At 36.4% G+C, this 24,818-nt stretch overlaps 1 protein-coding gene across 1 annotated transcript in view; it reads right to left on the minus strand.

Annotated features, from left to right (window-relative positions):
• The window catches only part of LOC150077478 (protein-lysine N-methyltransferase SMYD4-like), a 336,848-nt gene that overhangs the window by 157,439 nt on the left and 154,591 nt on the right, over window positions 1–24,818 (minus strand). Inside the window, exons 10-11 of the mRNA XM_090385914.1 lie at window positions 24,354–24,414; window positions 9,895–10,046 (exon numbers count right to left, since the gene is read on the minus strand). Of these exons, the coding sequence (XP_090242040.1) occupies window positions 9,895–10,046; window positions 24,354–24,414 (213 nt within the window). The remainder of the gene's footprint in view (window positions 1–9,894; window positions 10,047–24,353; window positions 24,415–24,818) is intronic.

Consider the following 24,818-nt stretch of genomic DNA (forward strand, 5'->3'; position numbering starts at 1 on the left):
ATGTGAAGCCTAATATTCCTTCATCAATATCATTAATAAATACAGAAAACAACAATGGACCCAACACTGAACCCTGGGGAACTCCACTAATAACATTAGTCCACAAAAAACAGTGACCATTGATTACTACTCTCTGTCTTCTCCCACTCAACCATCCCTTTATCCAATCCAAGAAGCAATTTGCCCTTAATGTCACACTGCTCCAATCTGTGCAGCAGTCTGCCATGTGCAACAGTATCAAAAGCCTTCCTAAGATCCAAGTACAGTCAGTCCTTGTATAGCACGATAGTTGTGTTCCTAGAAACCCTCGTGCAATATAAACAACAGGTCCTATGGGAAAAATAGGGTTAGGTGCCAACCACCCAAGATTGAACACACATTTGTAACCAAAACATTACCAAACACAATAAATAATCGTAATAAAATACATATTTTATTACGACTATAACGTAATAAAATATTGCTAATGCTTTTACTTCTATCGTAAGCAAACTTGTTTTGACAGCCGTTCCATCTCTTCCAATTCTTTGTGTCTTGATCTAATGGATTTTAATTACACTTTGAGCTGCTCCTGCTATGAAAGTTGTTTTTATTTTCTCTGCATTCTTTGTAATTCTCGTCATTGCCTCATTTAATCACATGGTCTTTCATTTCACTCAAAGCGTTTCACAATTTCATATTTTTCTCTCTATCGACAGAGGTGGACTGGCCATAAGCCTTACTGGGGGAAACCCCAGTGGGCCAGAGGCCGGTGTGATTTCGGCCATAAACCATAATATGAGGCCACTATAAATTTTCCTGGGCAAGAATTTTTGACCCAGTCCGCCTCTGTTTATCGATATTGCTTTTTTTTTTTTTCTCTCTGAATCTGCAGTGTCTTCACCAGAACAAAATTTCACACCTTTTAAATATTTTACTCATTTTCCAATGAGTAAACAGAGGGAATAAAGCACAATTACAAAATGAGGAGGCATGCTTGATACACATAAACAAAGCTGCGTGCATGTAGCAACCGAATAAACAACACCGTAAAGGCAGAGATACACTATTAACACCTCAAATTTTACTAAAGCACATTTCTAGGGGTTACTACCATAAAACAATAAAAACAATTTCCAGTTGCATTTCTGCTAGTGAAATCTGTTATGAACTGGTAGTAAACTCGATCTAATTGCATTTGCGATTACATTGACAGCTGGAAATGTGTTGGTTTTTACGTTATTATGGTGAAATGTGTTTCCCCTTCGCTGATATAAAAAACATACATTTTCAGAATCTTCTCTTCATTCCTATCCTGTGGCATTCGGTTGGGGTGATTCTGCGTTCAACTGCCATTTCTTGTAAACACAAAGGCGAATTGTGCATAAGCGAATTCGGTTCGTGTTATATAAGATATCGTTCCCCTATTTATAAATCGTGTATGATCAAATTCGTATAGTGTAAATACGTGTTATACGAGGACTGACTGTATATGATATCAGAATTATTCTTTGCATCCAGTTCCTTTGTGACCAGATCATAGTATCCAATCAAATTGGTCAGGCAAGACTTCACCTTAACAATCCCACGCTGTATCTGAACTATAACTGAAGTTTTGTCTAGATGATCCTGCAGTGCTTCTTTAACCAGTGCCTCCATTAATTTCCCCAGAACAGAAGTTAAATTAACAGGTCTGTAATTACTAGTGTTACCTGGGCACTCCGTAGCCAGGCGAGCAGGAGCAGCAGTGCGTAGCACACGCTTCTTGATTAGACCGGGGTTCGAGCCTGTGACCACCAAATACGGAGGATGCGGAAAGGTCAGTAAATGACGACCACATATCCCCGGAGCAATATGGCCTTAGTTGCTAATGCTCCTAAAAAAAAAAAAAAAAACCAAGTAACTAGTGTTACCCTTTGTCATCCTTCGTGAAGTGGGGTCACATTTGCACATCTCCAGTCCATCGATACTTGCACCCAAGTCCAAGGAAGCTGTCATAATTATGGCTAAGGGTTTGCTTGCCTTCTATGCTATCTGCTTTAATATAGCTGGATAGATCCGCTCCAACCCAGGTGCCTTTCTTATGTTTATCTTCAACAATCTCACCTCCACTTTGCTCTGAGTTATTACAAAATCATTTAGTTGACTGCCAGAGTTTAATACACCTGTGGCATTACCGCCCCTGAATAACTCCTCATGTGTAAATGTAGATGAAAAATACTCGTTGAGTTTGTTAGCTACCTGAGCAGGATCATCAACAGCTGAACCACTGATATCAAGTGGACCAATCTGATGCACCCCCCTTCCTTCTAGAGTGTGCAGAAGTAAAGAACTTTTTGCTGTTTTTCTTTGCATCCTTTGCCAGAGATTTCTCGTAATCTGCTTTTGCCTGCATAACCTCCTTTGTGACTTGATTATAGACCAACTTATATCTACCACAGGCTTCTCCATCACCTGTTAATTTATATGTTTCCCATTCATTTTTATTCTCTGCCACATGTCTCAGTTCATTTGACATCCATTCAGGCCTAAACCTTGAACAATATTTCTTAGTTGGTATGAAAAGCCTAGTAGTTTCCAAGATTAATTCTTTGAATGCTTCCCATTTTGAATTTGCTGTTGGTAACATTATCAGTTGGTCCCATTGTATAGAATTAAAAAAAACTGTCTGAGACCACAGTAGTTACCTTTACGAAAGCAAAAACCTTTACCCCGATGGTAGTTACCTCTTTGAGTAAATCCCACATTAGCACACTTTGATCACTGCCACCTAGTGATTCCTTTATCTGCAAATTCTTAATGCATGAAGAATCACTAATGATAATCAGATCAAGAGTGTTACTACCTCTAGTTGCATCCCGAACATGCTGCTATAGAAAACAATCATCTAATAAATCCACAAAAGCCTTGCTAGTGTGTGAGTGACCAACCCACAAGTTCCAGTCAATATCTGGGAAATTAAAATCCACCATTATAAGACAATCTGATTTAGTGGCCCACTATTTCTCTGTTCAGTTGTTCATTATACTCATCAGAGTCATATGGCCTATGACACACTGCTTTTCTCAATTTTGCTTTCCCAGTGCTTATGTCACACCAAACTGACTCAGCACTACACTGTCCATCCATGACAACTAGCTGCACTTCCTTAGATTTTGTTTCTTAACTAATAGCATAACCCCTCCTCCCTTCCTATCCTTCCTGTACACATTAAACAGCATTCCTACTATCTGTGTGACACCACATCTCTCATATTCCAACAATATCTGCCTTTGATGTTCTGACCAACACCTCAACTTCAAATTTATTTACCAAACTCCTAGCATTGGTGTATGCGCAAGTATACATACACCTATTCTTATTTTTAGCTACCCTAACACAACCCATTTATTTACTTGTTCTGCGATGACTTCCAGCAGTCTATGAAATCCCCCCCCCACACACCTTGTTTTCCAGCCTGCTGCTCATTCCAATAGAAGCAGTGCAAGAATCACTTTCATTTCTGCCAGCGGCTACTGTTAATCTATTATCTGTGTATCCCCCCCCCAAGCTAGCAGTTTTCCAACCCACCTAACACTGCCTCGATAGCATCAGAAAATATTCTTGCACCCTTTCTATTTAAGTGTATCCCATCCCTGTAGAAGCAGTCTTTCCTGTTAACTAGAGATCATGATCTCTTGTCAAGATGCCTTTAAGATCTTTTAAACAGTAAGTATGGTTTGGCTGTAAGTAGATTGAAACTAGTGTTATTGCAATATGGAGAGTTATGTTTACAGCAACAGCTTCTAATTCAGTTTGAAGTGAAATATGTTTAGTTGGGATCTTTGAATTTATTAGGATTGACACACCACCATGGGCAGCATTAGCTGTATTATGATCTCTTCAATAAAGGCAAAAGAAAATTACTCCTTCTTTATAGAAGGAGTAATTTGCTTGGTTAGGCAAGTTTCCTGAAGACAAAGGGCAACTTGAGAATATCGGTTAATTAGATCATGGAGATCATCTGTGTTTCAACAAAAGCCTTTGCAGTTCCATTGTAAAATACAAAGCATTTTTTTGTTTAATTGATGGAGCTGTATCTGACTTTTTTTTGAAGGTGACTGGCTTATTACGTTCCAAATTTGGTTTATCTTTTTTGGAGAAAACTGGCCGACCAGCATCCATTTCTTCTTGAGCACTGATTTCTAAAACAGAATTTTTCTGTATAGATGTGCCATCTATGCCCATGGTTGTGTCCTGGATATTTTTCATTGCATTTCAGTTTGTAATATGAGATGTGGTAGCATTCATTGGAGGAGGAGATGCGATTGGTATTGTCAGAGGATTATTATTTGCTTGGTCTGAGAGTTTGAGTTGTTGCTTACGTACACTTGGTTGTTGCTCAGAGAGGACAGTTCTAGCCCAATCAGAAATTGATTTATTAGTGGGAACTGTGACTTCAGTTTGAGTGGAGAGTGTTTGGTATTTTTTTTTTACTACATTAGCATAAGTAATATTTTTGTTTATAGTGGGTGCAACTAGTCGTCTCGCTTCTTGATATCTGACTTTATTCTCGATCTTGTATTTTACTATTTTTTTTCTAAGTTTTCCATTTTTCACATGTTTTGGAATATGCAGGATGATCACCTTTGCAGTTTGGGCAGGTCATTTTTGTAGCTGAACTTTGAGTGTGATCTGAGGGTCAGTTGGGGCAGACAGGAACTCCTCTGCTTACAGTTTGAGAACGGCCACACTTTTGACGTTTATAACATCTTAAAGGGTTGGGAATATGTGGGCGAATGCGGCAAAGTAAATAACTTGCTTTTACAGAGGTGGGTAAGTGGTAATTGGGAGTATTGAAGGTGAGAATAATATTTCTGGTAGGTGTAAGTTAATTGTCTTTCTTGGTCATTATACGTTTTGCTTCAATTACATTTTGTCCCTGCAGCTCTTGGGTTATTTCTTCCTCCATTACATTTAATAGGTCCCAACTGGATATGACACCCTTAAATGAATTTAGGGTTCCACAAGGAGATATTTTTATTGGAACGCCAGCAAAGTTTGTAAACTCTAAAAGTTTCTCTGAATGTCTCTGGTTTTTAGTTTCCACTGATAGGTCTCCTAACAGTCTTAGGAGATCCTGCAATACCTTCAAGAAGTTTTTGTACCACAAATGTTTGCTCACAGGCTGACTAGAAAGAGATTGGAAAATTAAAAACGATGGGGGCGGGGTGTCCATTCGATCAGTCTTCTGTCTCTTTGGATTGTCATTTTCTAAGTTATGTATGGAGTCATGATCAATCTAAGTTTCTGCTCTTGAGCTCGAAGGCTCTAATGGTGGATAATTGCTTTTATCCATGATGGCTCCTTTTCACTTTGTGGTTTTTCTTTACCACCCAGGTTACTGGCCCCACCACAGTGAAGCAGAAGCAGTGGTGCTTAGTGGCCAAGCTATAGGTTAGTACAGTTAGTAAGACTAGCTAAATTAAAGAAAAAGGTGCTTTCCTTCTTCTGGGCTCTCTTCTTATTACTTTTAAGAAATTAGAGCTACTAAACAGAAATATTTTAATACGTACAAAAGAAAACAAAGGAAAACTCGGTTGCTGGGGAGAAAAACGATCTATATACACACAATAGTTGGCCACAGAACTGCTTAGGAATTGGGGCCCCTTAGGTAAGTCTCCTGTAAGGAAAACAAGATGGTTTGTGCTTTTGCAGGACTGTGTGGTAGTGCCTTACGGGACTGTTGTTTGGTTTTTAGGAGCATTAGCAACTAAGGCCATATTGCTCCGGGATATGCGGTGGTCATTCCCTGACCTTTCCGCATCCTCCGTATTTGGTGGGCTTTTGCAGGAATACCTTGATGTCTTTTGCATTTTGCCGGAATCCATTTATCCATTAATATGGGCTTGGTGGCTCCATCAGTCTGCTTCCGAAGTGCCGAGGGCTTACTTTTATCAGTCTTGGATTTATCTCTTTTGGGGAAGTATAGACGCTGCCCTGTGTCCATTTCCTTCTCCACAAAGAGTTCCAAGACTGAGTCATCAGGTACTTCCTTCGTTTCTATTTTCCTCCATTTTTTTGTTGAATCTCCTTTGGCGATTGAGTTTACTGTACTGTTACCTTTTCGTTTGATTTTGGTAATGCTGCAGCAGAAGGAGGAACCGATATTAGAGTAGCAACTAACTGAGATTTCTGTGCTGGTTTTTCTGAGCTCAATAAATAGCAAGCAGTGGGTGTAAATGACTCTTTTGGTGGTACGGTCATTTCTGTTTGAGTTCCAATTGAATGTTTTTGGCAACCTTTTCAGCATATGTTGCCTTACTGCTATTTACTGGTATGAGATGTTCAGCTCTGTCTTTAGTCTTTGAATTTCCTTTTATTCCTTCCAGGTGGGTTTTGAAGCCTTACACGATGTCATTTCATGATCTTTTGAACCACAGTGAGTGCAAGTAAGAGCACCATGGCAGCCATTTGTGAATGTCCATATTTCTGGCACTTGAAGCACCTTAATGGATTCGGAACATATAGATGTATTGTGCAGTTCAGATAACCAGCTTTAACCTCATTAGGTAATGTTGGTGTATTAAAAGTAAGGATGATGTTTCTTGTCTGGACCAGATTCCCATCCCTACATACAAACATTCTCTTTGCAGCTGTCACTCCTTGCGATTTCAGTTCTGAACAGATCTCCTCTTCAGACACTTCAAGCAGATCCAATTCTGAGATCACACTTCGGGATGAGTTCAGTGTCTAGTGAGGTGTTACTGATATTGGCATTCCCCCAATAAAGTTGGCATCATGAAGGAGCTGTTCAGAGTGCTTATCACACTTCGTTTCAACGAGGATATCCCCAGAATGCAGCCATTTTACAGATTTAGGGGAGCCTGCCAACTCTTCTGAATAAAGAAGGGTGACATTTTCCCTATAGGCTTCTCTCTGGTGGAATGAATTATCACGTATCTATGTGCTGGATCCGATATAGCTTCAGTCCTGGGCCGTTTTTTGCTGAATTGGTGGTGTCTGTATCTGTGTTCATCTGGTTGGGACCATGTTGGGGCCCCAGAAGAAAAATTTTGACTATCAGGATTCACAGTGGTTTTGTATTTGGTTCAGTGCCCAGGCTCCCCACCCACCACGGAGCCCAAAGGGACACCCACTACCCGGCAAGCAATAAATGCACTCGGGAGTGGGACACCAGGGCTACCAAGACACCATACCCGCACTGCCGCCAGCCTGAATCCTGTCCCTCGGACCATGAAGGTAGGGGCATGACATTAGCATGGCTGACTCTTGCAGGCAAACCCACCAGCCGATTAATCCTGGCCGAGCCTTCCAGGACCACCCGTCTTGTCGAAGCAAGGGCCAAAGTAGTGTGTTGAAGCTGGGCCCCTCAACCACCAGATCCCTTTTCGAGTTTCCATGGGTTACAGCACATGGCAAACACACCGGATTCCTATGGTGTAAGCCTGGAAAGTAGGCCGTGAGTGTTGGATCCCAGTGATGCTAATCTGGAGGACCAGTAGCATCAGTGGGAGGTCCCCTCACCATGTACAGGTGCCCATGTCAAGGGGCCAGTGAGCAATGCAGTGGTGTTATAAGCGAGACTAACAGTACATTGCAAGCAAGATATGATGCCAGCAAGAAATGATGTGACGTTGCAAGCAAATCAGTAGCGATGCTGCAAATGAGAAACAAACTGTGTAGTAATAATGTCCAATTTGTGTAAATAATTTGAACTTATAAAATTATGTTGATTGCATAATCTGTCCCTCTCAATTCATATTAATCATGACGAGGAAATATGAGAAAGATGGGGAGAGGAATGACAGAATAAAATCAATGAATAAATCTGAAAAGAAAGAAGGATTGAATCCAAACTAATTAATAGAAATATATATATAAAACCAAATAAAATTATGAGGGCTGTTCAATAAAGAGTGATCATAATTTTTCATGAAAAACCGTACTTCTTGCTATTTCTAGCCGAGTTGTGAAATTTCAGACCAAAACAAGCTGCATCACATAGCAACAGCAAGTTCGCATGGAGGTTTGCCAGGAGCTGCAGTGGATGGTTACTGAAAATGGTGAGGGTCTGCACAAGGTGATAACAGCAGATGATACATAGTTTCATCACTTGAGTGCACAGTGTGACCTTGGTGGTCGGTCAAATTTATGCCTATTCAGTTTCACCTATGTAACAATGGACATGACACATGAGGTTCTATGCTGCTCTCAAATTTTGTTCCCAACTCAAGAAAACATCAAGAAATTTTAAAAGAAGTATGGGGAACCCACACTTCCAAATAGCACAGCTTGCAGGTGGTTTATGTTTAAAGACGGACGTGATTCAATCACAGAAATCAGCAGTCCTGGAGCTACAACCCCTGCTGTCACCAAAACCACAAACACTGCTTTTGTAATTGTGAGAGAAGATCATCATATAACAGTAATGTATTCTCTATGGCCATTTGAGTATGACGTGTTTGTGCAAGCTGGGTTCCAAGACTACTCACACTGAGCAACAGCAAGTTCGCATGGAGGTTTGCCAGGAGCTGCAGTGGATGGTTACTGAAAATGGTGAGGTTCTGCACAAGGTGATAACAGCAGATGATACATGGTTTCATCATTTCAACCCAGAGAGTAAGCAACAAGCTGTTTGGAAGTCTAAGCCATTACCAACACCAAAAAAAGCAAATGCTGTGGCTTCTGTAGGAAAGATTATGGTAATCTCTTGTTTTGATATTCATAAAATGGTTTACCAGCATGTTGTGCCATTTCATGCAACTGTTAGAGGATCTTACTACCTTACTGTACACTTTGTGGGATCACATTTATTGCAAACTACCACTGCACACAGGTGGTTGGATGCTGCGTTATGAAAATGCGAGACCTCACGTTGCTTGTACTGTCATTGAGTACTTAGCCAGCATTAATGTCAAATGTGTTCCTCATCAGCTCTACAGTCCTGACCTTGCACCCAGTGATTTTTTTTTTTATTTCCAAAGTTAAAGAAAGAGCTGGGAAGTAAATGTTTCCAGTTAGCAAAAGAAGCTGCAAAGAAATCAGAGGAAATTCTCAAACATATCTCAGAAAATGGGTTCCGCCATGTTTTTGAATGGCAGAAATGTTGGTGCATTTCATCAAATGGGAACTACTTTGAAAAGAACCATTGAAATATTTCTGATTAATAAAGATATGTTGTGAAAAAAAAAAAAAATTATGTTCACTCTTTATTGAACAGCCCTCTTATTATACAGTGAAAGTCCATATTTATGTTTCAGAATTTGCATTTTCTCAAAATGTTGCAATTTTTTTTCACTTATTTCCCTATTATTTCAGCTTATTAAATTCAGAAAAAAAAAAATTATCCCAGTCAAAATGGAATTTCTTGTCATTTGTACCAATGTTTCTTTGAAAGGAAAGAGCATTTGTGTCAGCACCGTCAGATTACTGCTGGGCAAGAGAGAAAATAATAATTTCCATTATGAACTCTAGTATTTATCTTTCTTTCACTGCTGTTATCTGCATTTACACTATGCTCTATTATGTTGTGTGTCAGTATGAGTTGAAATCCAACTGAAGTGCTAAGCTCTGAATTTTATTTTCTGTAACACAAGACTTGTGTTCACAGAAATAAACACCTAAGACGTAGGAAATGGAAAAAATATGGGTAAAAAGAAGATCATGTCCAAATGTATGTAGATTTTACAGCTGGCCGATAACAACATCAAACGTGGACTTCAATAAATATATAAATTAGTATACCAACCTTCACATTAAACAATATGATAAAAAAAATCATAATTTGCAATTTTTCCTAAGTACTCTGATAAACAAAAATGAAGAGTTTCACTGCATTTTCTTTTCAGAAAATAATACTGTGTAGTCTACCCATTTAATATCATATATTCAAGAAATATTTGCATTAATTACCAAAGCATATTGGAAAGTATCTTCAATGTGCATGTCATCAACATGGGTCATTAAATGATAAACAGCATAGTAGCAATTCCCATAATAGTTTCCCTCTAACACTCCAGGCGGTAATATAGGATCTGTAAGCTTGCACAGTTTCTCCCTGATATCTAGAAAGGAAGTGAAAATTAATGTTCTTAAGGTGCAAATTATTTTATATATTACCTTCAGTCCAATCCTAATAATTCAGGACAAGACACTCAAGTCACATTCTTCTACTGTTATACTTATTCTACAGTAATGATTTAATGGAAATAAATTTCCTGAAGCTTAGAAAATTTAGCTTTGAAGGGTTTATGAAACACAAACCTAAAAGTTAGTGTCCACAGCAGTGTTTTTCAGCCAGTGTTCTGTGAAATGTTCCATCAAAAATTAGCAATTTCAATATTGAAATTGTTGAATACATTTCAATATTTTTATGCACTTAAAAATAAAAATAAAATATACTAGATATATACAGGCTGGCCTCGATTAACTCGATTAATTCGTCCCGCGAGCGCATCATGCAAAACAGAAACGCATTAATCGAATACAATAATCAATAGGAAAAATTATAATTGGTCCTTGACCTTCTGGAATGTCCATAAAAAATTTTAAAAATACCTTTTAAATAACTTTTTAACTGTATACAATGTAAAAGATAATGAAAATAATTATGGAATTAAACGTTTATTGCATAAAACAGCAGTTCCCAAACTGCGCGCTGCGGAATATTTTAAATTTTCAAGGGGGAAACAGTGATACTCGACATCTGTCGAACACCGCGTTTCAGCATTTCTTATTAAGTTGTTTGGACCTAACTACTAAACGGAACTGTTAGGTATTTCTTTTGGTCTGGGTGCCCCTTGAAAAAATTACTGAGACACTAAGGGTGCCCTGAATCGAGAAAGTTTGGGAACCTCTGACATAAAATACACAATAAGGAAATGACTGTTGCGGAAATATTTGAATAGTGTTGACTTTCTCTTTTCATCAATCAATTTCCGATAGCCGACAATCTTCTCTGGGACCTGGCGAAATAAATATCGCAGAAAATCTCAAACCTTTTGTTTGAGGTTCTTTGCGATACGAAAGATTTCATCTAGTTCTTTTATCGTATCTCCTTTGTGGTAACCTTTTCATCTGGCTCATTTAAAAATTTGAATTTTTATGCAAGTGTGCATTGATTTTATTAGCAGGAGACAAATAAGTAACACGTCTTCTTCCGATGGTTGATGGAACACACCGTGGGGGGCAAGCAGGCAAACGTTTGTTTATTGACCATACAACTCGCAGTAAGCTTAATACGTGATTCAAATCTTTTTCAACTATCGCACAAAAAAATATAAAAACAATTGCATTAACTAGAAATTTGCATCGCATAAAGTGAAAAGTGGTATAATTTTTCAAATAGCGTTAACTGAAAATCGCACTAATCGAACTCGCGTTATGCGAGGCTTGGCTGTATATATACTATATATATAAGTGTCACAAATGAAAGTTAAAAAAATAAATAAATAAAAATAAAAAAATAAATATAGATGGAGAAGTTATTAATCACAAAATGCCGAGCCTAGTTGAAGAGAAAAAAAGAGAGAAAGAATGTTAAGAACCTATGAAAAAAAAATAATAAAAAAAATAAATAAATAAATAAAAAAATAAATAATCATTAAGTAGAATTAATGCCAAATTAACAGGCTAATCATATGTACAAAAGCTGAAAGAAAAAGAGGGGAGGGTAATAGAGATAAAAATGATAAAATTCAAAAATAAAAATTAAAGAATTAAACATTTTAAAATTATAAAAATATTAAAAATTAAAAATTGGTACATAGATCAGGTATTTCATCAGGGGGCTACACCTGATCATGTACCAAACACTGTTTCTATGCAAACTCATGCTGATGGAGAAGCTATTAAAATTAAATAGATAAAAAAAAATTATTTTTTAATCTCCAGAAACATGAGTGAGGTAGTCCCAACGCAGTGTATTTAGATTAATAAATTAAGTGTATTTAGATTAATAATCTAAATATTTAGATTAATTTTTAGATTAATATTAGATTAATATTTAGATTAATAATCTAAATATTTAGATTAATTTTTAGATTAATATTAGATTAATTAGATTAATATTTAGATTAATAATCTAAATACACTTAATTTATTAATCTAAATACACTGCGTTGGGACTACCTCACTCATGTTTCTGGAGATTAAAAAATTTTTTAAAAAATAATTTTTTTTTATCTATTTCATTTTAATAGCTTCTCCATCAGCATGAGTTTGCATAGAAACACAGTGTTTGGTACATGATCAGGTGTAGCCCCCTGATGAAATACCTGATCTATGTACCAATTTTTAATTTTTAATTTTTTTATAATTTTAAAATGTTTAATTCTTTAATTTTTATTTTTGAATTTTATAATTTTTATCTCTATTACCCTCCCCTCTTTTTCTTTCAGCTTTTGTACATATGATTAGCCTGTTAATTCGGCATTAATTCAGATTTAATTCTACTTAATGATTATTTTTTTATTTATTTATTTAATTTTTTTTTTATAGGTTCTTAACATTCTTTCTTTTTTTTCTCTTCAACTAGGCTCGGCATTTTGTGATTAATAACTTCTCCATCTATATTTATATTTTTTATTTAATATTTATTTTTTTATTTATTTTTTATTTTTTTTTTAACTTTCATTTGTGACACTTATTTATATACATGTATCCTGTTTTGCTGCTTGGCGCATTCAAGTACATGTACTATTTTTCCTTTTTTTTTTTTTTTTTTCCACTTCTTCGTTTTCATATTTCATATATATATATATATATATATATATCCAAGTATAACAAAGCAAATATTAAATGTTATAATAAATATAAATATTATAATAAATATTAAGCAGTAACATAACCAATTAATGCCATCTAGGACGATTAAACATTACATCGGTCTGTATGAATATGAGTTAAGTTAATAATGGTAAGAGTTTTTTTAAGGTAAAAAATATGATATACCAGCTTTATCAGGTAAACCATAAACCATGGCAGGTACCCAACGTGACCTGGAAAAAATCAATCTATGCCATGACATAAGCAATAAATTGATTTTTTCCAGGTCACGTTGGGTACCTGCCATGGTTTATGGTTTACCTGATAAGCTGGTATATCATATTTTTTACCTTAAAAAAACTCTTACCATTATTAACTTAACTCATATATATATATATATATATATATACACACACACATACACGCACACTCAGTGTGCGTGTATGTGTGTGTGTGATCACTGAATTGTAACCACTTACCTAATACTGTGTCATTTGCACATATAACAGCTGCTCTTCACCTAGACTCTGACTCCATCAGATATCCGAGGACATCCAAAGGTATCGGCCATTGTGCTGCCTGCAAGGCCTTCCACGGAGTTGGAAGCAATGACGGCTGTTGTCCATAGGTATCACTTCCCATTCCATAACATCCAACAGGTGTTCAACTGGATTAAGGTCAGGCAAATTTCTAGGCCGATCAAGATGGCTGATGTCTTCAGTGTTCCTCGAACCACTTATGCACAGCGCAGGCCTGATGACACGGCGCATTATTGTCTTGAAAGATCTCATTTCTGTCTGGTAGAAAATGCAACATGACAGGGCACACATGGTCTCCTAAGAGCTGCCAGTAGATCATACCAGTGAAACATTAGTTCATACACACCAGGGGACTCCATTTTTTGCTAGCAAAACATGCCCCATATTAAGCAACCACTGATACCTGCCTCGATAATGGGCACTGTGCATGACGGTTTCATGGACTCATGTTACTTGTGCCACACTCTAAGGCATCTGTCAGCATGTTGCCCAAGGTATTTGGACTCATCCAACCAGGCCACTTGTTTCCGGTTGGACTCATCCAACCAGGACACTTGTCTTCAGCATCCAACCAGTGTGATATTGCCATTTTGACCATTTATCGTAGTGGACACACTTTTTCTCCACACTTATTACCTATGGATATGTTGCTGATAACTATTGAAATTTGTTGTCCCCTAGAAGATCAACATATGAGGAATATGTTGGTGAGCTTGTTTTAATTTATTAAGGGTTAAATAACTAGTATTGAACCATTACCTTATTTGGCATTGCAGACAATGGTCAGATCACCATGCCGCCATTGTTGCAATACTGAAGAGTATAGCTGAAAAACTTATCTTGGCTACCACAATCAATTCTGGCTACTTGTGTTGGGGTGGGGCATCCCACCTAAGGTACCTTTGGTCATAGAATATGTTGATAATTAGTATTAGTAACGGCCACATGGTGCAAGGAAGCCTATGGCTTATGCTGCACCAGCCAAAGAAAGTAAAAAAATAAATAAAATAATAGAATAAAAATAAAATAATAGAATAAAAACAAATTAAAATAATAAGAAGAAAATTAAAAAAATAATAAGAAAATTTTAAAAAAATAATAAGAAGAAAATTTTAAAAATAATAATAATAATTAATAAGATAAAAGGAAATGAACAACCTATGTATTTCCCTCCTCCCTTAGATAATTATCCAGCTGACCTCTGAATTTCCCCAAAGTATCAACCTCTACCACACTTATTCCAGTAATTTATAACTCGCTGGCTAAAATAAAGCTTCCTGCAAACCAGTCTAAACAACTCCCCGCCATAACTTTAAATTATGGCCCCTTGTTCTAGAATCATTTATAACTGTGAAAATTTCATCCTTATTCATTATGCATATGCCTCCCTTAAAACTTCAATCAAGTCTCTTCTAAGGTGTCTAGTTTCCAAACTCTGCAACACATATTCGGTCTTTACTCATATTGATGCCCTTTTGCCGACCTCACCAGGTGAGTTACCCATCTTTGGTTTGCTTGTTATTTGGTTTTTAGGAGCATTAGCAACTGAGGCCAAAATGCTCCAGGGATATGCAGTGGTCATTCGCTGAGCTTTCCACATCCTCCGTATTTGGTGGTCACAGACTCGAACCCCGGTATAATCAAGAAGCGTGTGCTACGCACTGCTGCTCCTGCCCACCCGGCTACGGAGGCGCCCCCATCTTTGGACCCTTTCAAGAAGCACAATAATGGCATATCTCAACTATTACTGTGACTTTTTTAACATGCACACATTCATAACATGGAGCTTGAGCAACTTCTCTGTTTTTCACCTGAAATCATAAAATGATTTCACCTGAAAATGATTTCACATTCTCAACTGGATGCTGAGAATGATGGCATCCTCAAAAACCTTTATAGGAAGTTGCACCTATTTCCTATAATTATTTTTTATGTTGGGCACTTTTCCCTGCAGTAAAAAGTCCAAAAAGTAGCAGTATTCACAACAGTGACAAGTCATCCTATCCACGTATGTGACCCATCATTTGACTTGTTATTTGCGTGTACTTGCAAACTTTTCCAATTGCACTTTGATTCATCGACAATTTTATAAACTTGTCTGCTAACCCGAACCTAAGTTTTCCTTTGATACGTACACATGGAGCTTCTGAATTAATAAATAAATAATAAATAAATTTTCTGTTTATACTCAGGGACAACCAAACGGTCAGAGGAGTTCACAAGATAGACAGAATACAAGAAACAGCACTGCCATATTCAGCGGTCACGGGCTTGAACCCAGGTCACTCAAGGCACGTTATTCGTCTGCTGACTCCTCCATTGCATTCTACACCTTAAAATATACAGACTGGAAGTTGAACCGTCTCTCTGGGACAAATTCTTCCATTGGGTTCCACATAGACAACTGAACATCCCAAAATCGCGGCACGTAGAGCTCAGCATCCTTGTGTGCGACATATTGTTATACTCTGCTGGAATGCAGCTACTGAACCTGTGACCTCTCTTCCTGAGTAATCCAAAATTTCATCAATAACCCAAATACCACCACAATATGTCCAAAGACAAGCATTCACCCACCAAGAGCCAGGATGAATCAGAGCACTAATGAGGCCCAGGATTATCTGGAGGACAGCATGTCTGTTCCTGCTAACAAGAATAACACTGCCAAAAAACCTGACCAAGAGACAACTAGTACCAGCAACCCAATAGAGATCCAAGACCTACCAAACACTCAAAATAACTCACTCCTCTGCTCCTCAGCACTGCTGGAGTAACAGAATTACCACTCTGCTTCAGGGTGGGTGGTAATTCTGCTGACCATTATACAAATATGGTCAAAAATGGTACTTACTTACAGCCACTCACATAGAGAATGAAAAAGCAGTGGCGTAGCTAGATGCCTACTTAGACAAGTGGGGGTGGAGGTGGAATCCTTCTGCATTCCTGTTCATATGATCCGGCACAACTGGCAGTGCAGGATTCAAACATGCTACAGTGCACTTGCTCTTATGCCCAAGTGCTGAGGAAAGAATCATCAACCAGCCAACCTAAAACCAGCAGACAAAAAAATGCACCAGAAAAAGAAACCCACCAATGTTGTCCTAACGTCCAACTTGAAAATTCTCCATCCACCACCAGTGAAGCCATAAAGGAAGCAATGACTAAGCATATAAAAACAAATATGAAGTATCTAAAATGCCATTCAGAAAATGAGAAACATAGGTTTGGTTGATTTAGTTTTAATGGGGGGTTTTGGGCACAAGGGCAAATAAGGCCTTATTGTGCCCAAAGTAGTTCTGCAAAAGAAATAATCCCCCCCCCCGGTCATATATCAAATAAGTTCGTATAAATTGAATTCGCTTTAAAAAATTAAATAGGTCAGACAGATTTGCATAATCACTGAGAATATGTTTCATTTCTAATGAATTATTTTGGGTTAGAGCTGATTTAAACTTGTTAATCGAGCAGCATGATTGTGTAGACAGTTAAGAAGGATATGTTTCGCTTTTTGTAGGGCACGATAATGAGGTGGTTCATTGCCTATCAAGTGAAGATGGGTGAGATAAGTATGTCCGATGCTTGCAAGGACAACCTCTTCGTCTGTTTAATCATGAAATAGATTTCCAGTATTGTGGCATTTTCTTTATTTGGAAAAGCTTATTATGGGTTTGCTGCTGCCATACTGATGCCCATTGGTCAATGCATCCCTGTTTTATAATCAGTTTGCAGTCCATATAAGGAATTAAGGCAAGTGAAGACACAGGGTTGACTGGATTTTTAACTGCTTGATCTGCCTTCTCATTTCCCTGGATTCCAGCATGCCCAGGAACCCTGCAAAACCTTACCACTGTGTTACATTTTGTTAGATTGATCAAGTGTGCTCTGATCTCTATCAAAATAGGATGAGAGTTGGAGCATTTATGTTTGTTTGTTTGTTTGGAGATTTATTAGGCACATTGGCAGCTATGGCCATAGTGCACCAAAGCCTTTACGTTGTAAAGCAGTTACTGCACTCAAGCAATCAGTACAGATTATTATCTCTGCATTAGACATGTTGTTGATGTGTTCAACAGCCATTTTGATTGCATGAAGTTCTGCGGTGTAAATACTGCAACTAGGGAGAAGAGCTTCAGAGATAACACAAGTTGGAAGAACCACTGCAGCACCTACACATGTATTAGATTTAGATCCATCAGTATATATTTGCAGACAAGTGTGTTTGCTGCTGCATAAGCTGCATGTAGCTGCTGCATATTTTGATTGTCCAGAGCCTGTTTTCCCCACTTCCGAAAAAAAAGTCATCATATAAAGGTTTGAATGGGAACCATGGTGGCACCACTTAAAAAAAGTTGACTAGTAACTTGTATTTTACTGTAAGTTTAAACATTTAAACTTACATATCAGGGCATGTAAGTTTAAATGTTCTATGGCTACAATAAAATTTGGTTACAATAAAATATTTATTTTTATATACAGAGTTATTCAAATTAATTATTGCTTTTTATAAGTTTTGATGTAAAAACTTTTCTGTAAAAATAAAGAGAAAAAAAAAACAAATGTTATACTTCTAGTGGGCATACTTTGTACATCTCATGAACCAAAAACAGAAAAACTTAAAATTAAATATCTATTAAAATTACATCAGCATGAACTTTAGTATTCCTCCCATATTGTATTTACTTTTGATGTACATTATTTTTTAATCAAAGACATTATAGCCATAAAAACATTCTTCCAGATCCCTGTTTGCATACAGAATGCACTGTATACTTGCTCCTTTGTTTATATTCTGCTCTGCATCATCATTGCACACTGGAAACTAGGTAGCTGGTATCTAATTTTTTTGAATCGCAAGACTGCTGCTACTAAAGATATTAAAGGGTAAAAGAATATTTGCTGATGTAAGGCAGTGTTAGATGGGTCAAAAAACTTGATGGGTCAAGTAGCTTGGAGGGATCCAGAGAATAACTAACAGATTAACATCAGCTGCAAGTACAGGTGAGAGCGATTCTTGCACTGCTCCTACTGGAACATACAGCAGCCTGGAAAACAAGGATGTCAGGGAATTCAAGACCAATTTGAGGAACAAGCAAATACAGGTGACCCCCGCTTAACGCTGATCATTCGTTCCGGAAAAACAGAGCGCTAAGTGAATCCGCGCTAAGCGAGCGCCGCTTTCCCATAAGGTAACATATGTATTTGTGAGCTGCGGTCGGTGCCATAGGATATTTCCTAATCAATAATAAACGGTAATGAAAAGAGGCACAAATGTCGGTCAAAATATTTAATATTCAAATATTTGTACATATAAAATATTCTGCATTACATACGTATATAATTATGTGGTAACTACTTACGTATCAAAATTAAACTTAAAATTCCAATTAAAATCATGAATTTAATTGATCTAAATTGGTTTTAATTGATTTAACTGATGAATTTAACCATGAAAAATGTGTCAATTTTGGGTTGAACTTTGGCTATCTTCTAAATAAACTAAAAGGGGTATTAATTTGAAATTCCCCGCAGCGTTACCACCCAACAATAAAGTCACCCGATCCTTCGCCGCCTTGAAACCTGGCATGTTTTTTACTTATTTCAGTATGAAACTTCTTTTAGGCATTCGTTTCCACAAAAGTCCTGCTTCATCTATGTTATAAACTTGTTGAGAAGTATAACACACAATACCCCTCTTCAATAATTTTAAGAAGTTCTTTTTTGAAAGTTTCGGCTCCTTGATCTGCACTCCCTGGATTCTAAATCTATTCTACCAGCCCTTACCAGTTTTAAATGGTTCCACTTTTTTTTTTTTTTTTTTTTAGGCGAGTTTTCCTCAGATCATCATATTGGCTAATCTCTCTCTCTTTTTTTTTTTTTTTTTTTGTTAATATTTAACTTAACTGAATTCTGAATTCTTAACTGAAAACTGAATTCTTAACTGAATTCAATAAAATTAAAGTCTTTCCATTTCAATCCTAATAGCCGGCCTAATCCTAGTTGCTTGCAGTGGAACAGCTACCTTTCCCGCTGCAAAAATTAATTCTTTATTTTTTTATATTTGTTCTTACAGTTACAGTTGCAAGTCCTAAATTATGGCACACATCCACTTGTCGTTGACCGGAATCGATTCGCTTCAAAACGTCTAATTTTCAAATTCAGTCTTTTTCTTACATTTATAGTCTTCGTACTGTGCTCAGACGTTGTTGATTTTTCATTCTTTTTTTCATTCTTCGAAAATGTAACTGCGTTGGTTGCATTAATTACGATACAATGTTCAAGTAAACTGTCCGTTTCGCACGTTGTCTAATACGGTACTGAGTGATGACTAGACTTCGGATAAATGCATATAATTCAAATATTACAAGCAATATACTTCGTCATTTTTTAAAATGTTGATCTCGGAACTACGTAACAAGTCACTGTACTGAAATTAAATTAGCGTGCGAGAAAATTTCACTGAGCGTGGGAAAATTTCTCAAGTCGGCGTGGGAACGTTTTAATGCTGTTTTGCTATTCATTTTCAAGCTATCGACTCCATCAAATGAAACGATTTCGTTAAATATGCCAAAAATGTAATCTGTAAAAGAGCGTTATAGTGATCTGTGACAGCGTTATAATCAGACACGGGTTATAATATAATAACAGCGTTATAGCGAATCAGCGTATAGCGAACCGCGTTATAACGGGGGACTGCTGTATACGGGTTATGTTAGGGTAACTAAGAGTAAGAATAACTGCATCTATGTTTCCATGTACCTAATGCTGGAAGCATAGTAAATAAATTTGATGAAGTTGAAGAACTGGTAAAGTCATCAAATGCTGACATTAGTAGGGATATTAAAGATGTAGTGTCACTGAGGCATAAGGAATGCAGATTTGAATATGAGGAGTACAATGTGTACAGAAAGGATACACAACGTAGGATGGGAGGAGGCTATATCTTAGCATAGCTTTGGAAAAACGAAAATGAGAGTAAGAGTGTTATAGGAGTAAGGATTGTGACGAGTATAACTAACAATTATACAGAGAAATAGAGTAATTCAGAATGTCTTATAATAGAGATTTTAACTTTCCAGATATTTACTGGAACTTGTGATTTGGTCATTCACACACTAGCAAGGCTTTTATGGATTTACTGGATGACAGTTTTCTTCAGCAGCATATTAGAGAGATAATAAAGAAGGCAATCTTCTTGATATCAGCAGCAATTCTTCATACATTAAGAATCTGCAAATAAAAGAACCATAATGTGGCAGTGATCACTGTGTATTGATGCAGGATTTACTTAAACTGGTAACTACCATCAAGGATAGAGAGAAGGGCTTTTGTTTTCATAAAGGTAACTGACTACACTATACTCAGACAGTTTTTAAATTCTATAGAGTGAGACCAACTGATGATATTACCAACAGCAAATTCTAAATGGGAAGCATTCTGCGAAGTAATCAGACAATATTAGGCTTTTTATACCAAGAAATACTGTTCGAGGTGTAGATCTAAATGGATCTTGTGACAGAAAAGAAAAATGTGTGGGAAAAATTTATATCGCCTGATAATTTATATCAGGTGATACAGAAGCTTAGGGTAGATATAAACTAGTCTGCATTCAAATCACAAAGGAGGTTAGGCAAGCTAATGCAGATTACAAAAAAGGTATTTGGCAAAGAATACAAAGAAAAGCAGCCAAGACTGCTTTTTTTTGTATTTCCCTTTCCTTCTACTGTTAATATATGTAACAGTAGAAGGAAAGGGTTGGATCACACTGGCTGAACTTAATGTCAGTGTTTTAACTGCTGATGACAAACTGAATAGATATTTTGCATCTAAATTCAAACATGAAGAATTATTTTGGGAGGGGGGGATGACAGGGAACTAAATGATTTTGTAATAACTGAGAGGAAATTAGCTCATGAAGCTAAACATATGAAAGGCACCTGGGGTGGATGGGATATAGCCAATTACATTAAAGGAGGCAGAAATGGGGATAAGAAAAGCCTTAGCCATAATTAAGCATCTTTGATTCAGAGGATGCCCCTATGGACTGGAGATATGTGAATATATCCCCAATTCACAAAGGGAGATCAAAAGTTGACATGAATAATTACAGAGCTTTTACTTTTAACTTCTGTTCCAGGGAAAATAATGGAGTCACTAGATAAGTAATGCAGAACCATCTAGACAGGAATACAAGTATACTGCAGTCACAGCATGGATTTGTTAAGGGGCAATTCTGTGTGACCAATCTGCTTGGATACTATGATGGGGTAACAAAGAAATTGGATGCAAAAAAAATAATAAATAAATAATTTGGATATCATATACTTTGATTTCAAGAAAGCTTTTGATACTGCTATATAAATTGGAGCAGTGTTGCATCAAGTTACTGCTATGGATAAAGGGCTGGTTGAGCAGGAGAAGACAGACAGTGGTTATTAATGGACAGTGCTCTTCATGGACTAATGTTATTAGTGGAATCACCCAGGGCTCAAGTGCTGGGCCCATTGTTGTTTTCTATATTTATTAATGATAATGATGAAGGTATATCTGGCTTAATGTCTAAGTTTGCAAATGTTGAAAAGGTGGTCAATGACAGTAATTAGGGTGAGCCACTGCACCAAGATCTAGGAAAACTAGGTGGATGGGCTGAGAAATGGCATTTAAAGTTTAACAATAACAAATGCAAGGTACTGCTTATGTTAGCAGTAACCCCAGATTAACATACCAACTGTGTGGTAAGGGTAGAAAATGAAAAAGACCTTGGGGTAATTGTGCAGTCATGTGAAGTTCTCTGATCAGTGTGGATTGGCTGCTAGGAGAGTTCATGGGGTTTTGTCACTGATATACAGGAACTTTGTTAGCAGAGATAAGAAGTGATTATTTCATTGTACAAGGTAATGGTTAAGCTTCATCTTGAGTACTGCAAACAGGTCTGGAGGCCTCATTTTAGATTTGCTGTAACAGGTACAGTGAAGGGAATGAATGAGTAGTCCGGTGGTTTTTGACCTTTTTTTTTTAATAATGGCACCCACTCCTACTCAATTTTCTGTTTGTTAGATCCGACTCTCTCTCTCTCTCTCTCTCTCTATATATATATAATTATATATATATATAATATTAAAAAATGTTATATGATAGTTATTATAATAATATAATTATAAACAAAATTACAATTCATAATACAAATTATCCATACTTTATATAATAATTTTATTCCTTATATAAAGGTACTAAATAAACATCAATTATAGATCACTACAAAATTAAAAAGATACTGTACAACAGAAGGTATTCAAACACTTGGTTTATGTAACTTTTCAATGAGATATTTGTGCCTAGTGTGATTTGCAGATCTTTTTGATATTAGGTGGAATACTGTAGTCTTTCCCCTCTTGTTAGTTTTTATAGTGGTAAGCACAGAAAATCCTAACTCATATAGGTTAGGATGTAGAAAATTCTTCTATATCCTAACCTATATGAGTTAAGATGTAGAAAATTCTTCCTAGTAGCCAAATATATCGTCAATACACGCAAGCAACTTATTGTTGAGCTTAATTCGATACATAAGTCCCAAGGCACATGTTCTTGTCATCGAGACCCACTTGACAAGGGAGCACAAAAGGTTAACCATAACGTAATATTCTGTGCAATAAAACTTATCTTTTTTAATGTGAGGTTTTTTGTATTTTTTTTATTTTGGAATTGTAAATAGAATGATCAGTTGACATATGTAAATACTGTCATTTTGGTTTATGGACAATATACTGCAACTATGCTCAATAGAGTGCCGTGGCACCCTCCGGTTGAAAACCACTAGGGTAGTCTTACCAAGAAATGCTTCAGTTCTGCAAATTGGAACATCTGTATACTAGATACCAGCGAAGTGATGTGATTGATGTGATTAAGGCTTTGAATGGATTGAACAAGCTTAGTGCTGATGGCAATAATAAATTTCAATTGGGAAAGGATGGTTGCAGGATAGATGTGTGGAAGTTTTCCATCAGCAAGCAGGTGGTTGATCATTAAAAGAAACTTCTACCTGTTGTTCCTGAAGGTAGGTTGAATAAATTCAAGGAAGAACTAGACAAATTATTGTAGAGGATGGAAATGTGATGTAGGTTTTATTTATTTATTTTAAGATATATAGCAATATACTAAACTACAATGAAAGTTTAAAATTCATTGATTAGTAAAATTAACAATTCTACAACAGCACAGAGTAAATTAGTGAATGGAGGTCTAATAGTTCAGGACTGATTTGTAATATCACTGTTATAAAAGATTTGGATAATAAATTGTTTATGTTAAGGTTAGTAAATAAAGATACAAAAAATGTTTGATATGACTTATGGCAAACTCTGTCTTCAGCTGGTCCTCATCTTAATTTTTAAAATGAGGTGGCTAGCGCCAAAACTACCCTATTATAGAAGCACCACATAACAAAAAAATAGCATTATACTTCTTATTTTAGAGAAATGCTGCTTATCTGTGGTGTAGCACCACTGAAACAAACTGAGAATAGCATTATGAAATGGGTAAGAAAAGGACTTTTGTTTTCCTTTCATATTTGTCTGTTATATAAAATGTTACACATAAGCTTTATTATAAGAATAAATCAATGAGTTAACTAATAATTCTAGCTGGTTAGTTGGCTGGCTAGTATGTGGTGTTTTTGTAATAAATCTAAATTATGTAGCTATAAGATTAGCTGGTTGTTTTATGGCAGAAATATCAGTTCCTTATTGATAAAATCGTTACTGCTGCCTGAAGAAAAGAGTGCACACGGTTACTTACAGGAAATTCTCTTCAGGAAATTTCACCACCTTCCCTTTGGAAATTTGCTAAACATTTAATATATTTTTCAAAAAATTAAGTTGCATTAAAAAAAAACCCTTCCAATCTTAAAAAATTTTTCATCCCTTAATAAAGATTTATAACTCCTATTCAAGTATAAAATCTTTCAATTACAGCTTGATTTCAATGTTGTTCATACTGATAAATAAATAAATTTATAATTCAAAAATAATTTTAGAAAACAAAGTATTTCTTAATTTTAAAAAAAATCCTTACCTCTCAGCTGTGACATGCCTGTAACAAGAATCACACGACAGCTTAAGTGAGCTATTCCAACCTACATCAGGAAAAAGTAAAAAAATTATATTTAATAACACTTTATAACAGACAAATATTTCTCAGCTGATAAAAGGTACATTAGCATTCTGTCCACCTTTTTACATACATACACATTGAACAGATATATAATATAATTTTCAAAACAAATAAGAACATACACCGATAAGCCAAAACATTATGACCACCTATCTAATATGATGTTGGTCCTCCATATGCAGCCAAAAAGCTTGTATCCGGCAAGACATGGATGCTACAAGATTTCTAAATATGTCTTGTGGTATCTGGTACCAACACATAACCAGCAGATCCTTTCCTGTAAAGTCCGTGGTTGAGATGCCGCAGATCGGAGTTGCTGTTCCAACATAAACACAGATGCTAGATGGGATTGATGTCTGGGGAATT

Source organism: Mastigoproctus giganteus, chromosome 12 (genome assembly GCF_048544385.1).
Source record: "Mastigoproctus giganteus isolate SK-2022 chromosome 12, ASM4854438v1, whole genome shotgun sequence".
Lineage (NCBI taxonomy): Eukaryota > Metazoa > Arthropoda > Arachnida > Uropygi > Thelyphonidae > Mastigoproctus > Mastigoproctus giganteus.